Here is a 5228-nt window from a genome sequence, read left to right on the forward strand (position 1 = left end):
GAGATATACTAAATTTCAGTTCTCTCAGGGCATTGCTATATATATACGTGCAGCGCTATGTAAAATGCAACCTCATTGATTGTGGAGAAGATGAAGTTTGTTATTTTGTCCACAGGGTGGGGCTAGATTCCCAGAGTGCCGTTTTTCACTTCCTTGAGGATCTCCAAAGTGGGTAACCTACAGTAAAAGTTCGGTTGAGAGAATTTGCGAGTGGCCTTGCGTTATTTCAAGTCTGTATAATGTACGGCGACATACTTAACCAGGACCGATTCTGTTTGCAAGCTAAAACACCCCTCACCGACGAGAGTAGGACAGCGGCGACGCACCAAGTGGACCACCTGTACGTGACGCAGCCCTGCAGGTGTACGCTCACCCCATTTCAGATTGTAACATAATCGCTGTCAAATGTTGTAAAAAGGAAAATGGCCTGCACCACAAAACGTGCATTAGGAACATCCCTTGTACAACTCCCTTCCTTCCCAATGTCATATGGAGATTGATGGCCCGGACCGACAGTGTTTTGGCACGAGGTAGGAAAATGTGCAGTGTGCACTGTAAGCATATCGTCTCCCCACCACACACACACACACACACACACTTGGGTGTTAATATAGTTATTTGACCTTGGCCCACTCAGTAGTGGTGTGTGTGTGTGCGTGCGTGCGTGCGTGTGTTTGGGTGGGGTGGGGAGGGGCCGTCGCATTAGTTGTAAGTGCCGGGGAGAAGTTACAGTATGATGTTTATCGGCCCACACTCGTCTATTTCCTGTGCGTCAACAGAGAAGCATATCCTATGGAGACATAAATAAGGGTACATACATGCAAGGTGACGCGCATGAATTTGATTGCCGTGTAACTCGATGTTATTATGCTACATTAGCGATATTCCAATATTGGCTCTTCAAAAAAAAATACTTGTCCACGGTAGCAGCAACAAGCTTAAGGCGTCGTTAATACGCGGACATATCTGCGGCTGGCTGTGTAGCGTATTATAACGACAGATCAAACCTGCCCGAGCCCACGTGTTTGGGGAAGTGGGGTGGGGGGGTGGGGGGCTCGGGGTATCTGGCTGGGATCGTCAAGTCCGAGATAGCCGCTCTTGACGAACATTAATAGTGAAATACCACCTGACGGCTTCATGGATCTCCCGTGCGTATGCATGTAAGCGGAACCGTGCCCCCCCCCCAGATAAGCACGCTCACGCCTGCCGTCTCCCGCAACAATGTGTCGTATCGCGTGAACTGTTGGCTTTTCATTCATAACAACAGTTCTCTATTCCGCACGAGCTGAAGAAATAAGGAGTTTCAACGTCGCACATCGGTGTTGGTACGTCCCGGCGAGTCTTTCAGTGTATTTGAGCCTGTCTCTCTGACGGGCAGGTAGGTGTCCCCGCCGCGGCTCGTCCGGACAAGACGCCCCCGGACTGCGCCGTTTGCTTTGTTCTCCATCTCCGGAGGGGCTGGGAACTGGTTTTCATTCAGTAGCCGTCGGCGTCCGGGAGGTAGGTCTGCTCTGCGTGCGGGTGCGGAGGGTGTCTGCTCTCTATGCAGCGCAGGTTTCACCAGTTGGTTCACATCTGAATGTCCTCTACGGGAGTCGCCAATGCGGCTTCCTCACTCGGGCGCTCACTGGAAGGAGTTTGAATGTGTCGGTCGTTATATTCACCCCGACTATAGGGTGACCTTACCATGAGTCGCAGGGCGAAACAGTGAGCTTGTTTTGGAGAACAGGATTCAGTCAGTAATTCCCCTTTTCGGCAACTATATTAGGTATTTAAGACGTCGTTATCGCGCAGGATGTGACGGGATTCTTATCCAGATGTTGCGGTCTACCATATGACATACTGCCTTCTGATGATAAGAGAAAAACAGCTGGAGGATTTAGAAAAGCTTCGTCCTGCTCTGTTGCTTTATGAACGTGTCCCATGACAGTCTTGATTTTTGTCCCGGGGGATAAAAAGCTGTACATTGCAGCTCATCAGGTTTGACGTTTTCTACATTTTTTGCCCGAGCCAAAGAGCAGTTTTAGGGACGTGACCCCCCCCCCCTCACGTCATCGGACTGTTTATCTAAATAGACCCAACGGCACAGACTCCGTCTTGCGTTGCGGCGGCAGGTGAATGCGGCCCTTTCCTGCTTGTTTAGACAGCTGCGTTTTAAAGCTGCGTTACCTAAGTTGTGATCAGATCAGATACAGGTTGGGGGCTTTTAAAGTTTCGGTCCATTTGTTTTCCTTCAGTTTAAGGTTGCATTTGGACTGTTTTTCAAATGTCTATGGGTCGATGGTAGACGAGAGGCTATCAGTTGATGCCCGTGCATGTTTTCTCACTTTGCCCCCCTCCCGCTCCAACTCTCCTTTTCTCGTCCCTCCCTCACCCCCCCCCCTCCGGTGTCACGTTGTCCCTGTCTCATTTCATAGGTTAGACATCCAGTGAGTGGAGGCTAGCGCCGCCACCGAGTCGTATCAACACACATTTTCCCGGGACCCGAGAGGCACCTGTCCGCTTACATTCATCCGGACAAGGGGCCCTGGGTTATTATTGTGTGTGCGTGTGCGTGCATGTGCGCGTGTATGTGTGTGAAAGAGAGAGAACAAAAATGTTTGACAGTGTCACGGTGAAGACTTAAGAGGTATAAAGGGGGCTCCGCGCAGGACGCAGCAGAGTGCCGTGGGTGTGTGCGTGCGTGCGTGCGTGCGTGTGACGGGCTATGAGCGCAGCGACGGAGCTGTCCGATGCTGAGTTGATCTGAAAGGAGCAGAAGAGGAGGTGTTCAGAGAGAAGAGGAGCAGCCATGGGGCTCGGACAGTCCAGCAAGGCTCCCGTCACCGATGACTCCGACGAGGGTGAGTGTAGGATACGTGGATTTACAATATGACAGTATGTCTATGCGGTTGTTTGTCTCGTTTTTATCACACTTAGTGGAGGTGAACGGAAATGTCAGTGGGGGGAAAAAAAGGTTGTGAATGGGTTTTGAATTTATGAGAGCGAGGCACTTAGATGCTATATGCACTTCTCAACGAGGCACCAAGATGACCCTCCTCTCTAAAATTCGCTCTGGTGTTATTTTATCCTTTCTTTAAAAATTCATTTATTTTTTTATATTTCAAAGCATTACCAATAGCATTAAAGTGGGAAAATTAAATGGTATTTAGTTTGGGCACAAGTCAAGTCAAGTCAATTTTATTGGTATAACCCAATATTACAAATTCCAGATTTGCCTCAAGACAATGACATTCCCGAGACGTTCCCCGCAGCAGAAGCAGGGTTCCCCTCTGCTGCTCTGATAGTTGTACAGTCACTTTGGATGTGTTCACAATATTGTCGAGCCATTTTTCAAAACCCATAAGGTTGAAATGCTCTTGGATCATAGCAGTGTTCGATAGCAGCGCCGCATGGCATCAAATAGAATAGAATAGAATAGAATAGAGTAACCGTGCGGTAGCTTTGACTCTCCAGGTTCTCTGCTCTTATCCTCCAAAACGTCCCAGGGGAATTCACTTTTGCTTCCTCGCTGAAGTCAGAATACATGTTTCTAATTAGGTCCTTTATTGAGGAAGGCTTGGCTGCCCTGCCTAACTTTATCTTATTTATTAATTTAGTTATTGAGCATCAAAGTCAGCATCAAAGGGGTTCCTACCCTCAATATCAAAGTTTTTCTTTGCGGTGATTGTTGAGAAGCGTTTTAATAACAAAATGTAATATGAACAAGTTGACCTGGGAGAGATGCCAGTTTCACTGCAAAGACCTTGAATAAGTCAGAGTTACATAACCAAGTTATACACGCGGCTGTGTCAAGTTCACTCTTTTTTTAAATTTATTTCCAAATTATTCCAAAATCTGTTAGTTTTTTCCCCCCTGACTTAGTAGCCTATATTGAATTATGGATGAGTAGAGATTTGTTCCATGTTAGGGATGTGGAGAGTTGTGGTGTAATGTCTGCAGAACTCGGCGGCTTCTGAAATTTCCAAATTACCCAGGGGGAATATTCCGACAGTAGTTTGGTGCTTTCCTGCTGTGTTGTGAAAGTGTAGTATCAATCCAGCCATCGTGACTCCTTTTGGTGTCAAACTTCACTGTCTGTCAGCCAAAATATGATCTTCTATCATTTTGTTTACGTCTCAAAACATCTCACCCTGGGACTGTTTGGAACTACTGCAAAGCTAAATCTGTTATTTAAAAAAAAGCTATATCTGTTATATTTTCTTTGTGGTAGGAACTCTTTCAGGAAGAAGTAAAGAAGTTATTCTTGTTTTTTTTCCTTTCTTGTCTCTAACTACACTGTAAAAAATGTATGTCGATTTTACTGTGAAAAACTGTCAAACCCTGACAGTAAAAGACCGTGAAGCTTCTGTCTCAGTGAGACACAGTAAATATATATATCAGCCAAAACAATAATTTTTACATCCCTTTTCCTGGAAAAATACATTACTCCACCGTTAGATAGCCTTGCATTGTTTTTATAACAGAAATATACCGCCCGTTTCAGTTTTGTTTTTTACCATAAAAACGAGTACAATCCTTTTACCCTAATAATAGAAAAAGTTCTACAGTAAATATTATAGTAAAGTTCTGGCAACCGCAGCTGCCAGTTTTTGTTTTTTTTAACCGTAAAAACATCTGTTTTTTACAGTGTAGTCTGCTATGGTATGCTTTGCAGCAAATGTCAGTGAGCGACAGTCATCTCCGTCCGTCACTGAATCATGCTTTGCACTACAGCAGTCCATGTCACGTCTCTCTGCTCTCTCTCTCTCTCTCTCTCTCTCTCTCTCTCTCTCTCTCTCTCTCTCTCTCTCTCTCTCTCTCTCTCTCTCTCTCTCTCTCTCTCTCTCACTCACACGCACACACGGATATACTGATTTAACACTTCAACCTTATCTATCCATCCTCATGCTAGGCAGATAGATAGATAGATAGATAGATAGATAGATAGATAGATAGATAGATAGAGAGAGAGAGAGAGAGAGAGAGAGAGAGAGAGAGAGAGAGAGAGAGAAAGATAGATAATAGAGAGAGACAGACATTGATAGATAGATTGATAGATAGATAGACAGACAGACAGACAGACATCGATAGATAGATAGACAGACAGACATCAATAGATAGATAGATAGATAGATAGATAGATAGATAGATAGATAGATAGATAGATAGATAGATAGATAGATAGAAGACAGACAGACAGACAGACAGACAGACAGACAGACAGAAATAGATAGATAGATAGATAG

At 45.3% G+C, this 5228-nt stretch overlaps 1 protein-coding gene across 1 annotated transcript in view; it reads left to right on the top strand.

Moving 5' to 3' along the window:
* The first annotated feature begins 2791 nt into the window (after positions 1-2791).
* stk32a (serine/threonine kinase 32A) overlaps positions 2792-5228 on the top strand; it is a 158473-nt gene continuing 156036 nt past the window's right edge. The window contains exon 1 of the mRNA XM_056285080.1: positions 2792-2843. Coding sequence (XP_056141055.1) covers positions 2792-2843 — 52 coding nt within the window. The remainder of the gene's footprint in view (positions 2844-5228) is intronic.

This window comes from Lampris incognitus, chromosome 8, assembly GCF_029633865.1.
Source record: "Lampris incognitus isolate fLamInc1 chromosome 8, fLamInc1.hap2, whole genome shotgun sequence".
NCBI classification, from domain to species: Eukaryota; Metazoa; Chordata; class Actinopteri; order Lampriformes; family Lampridae; genus Lampris; species Lampris incognitus.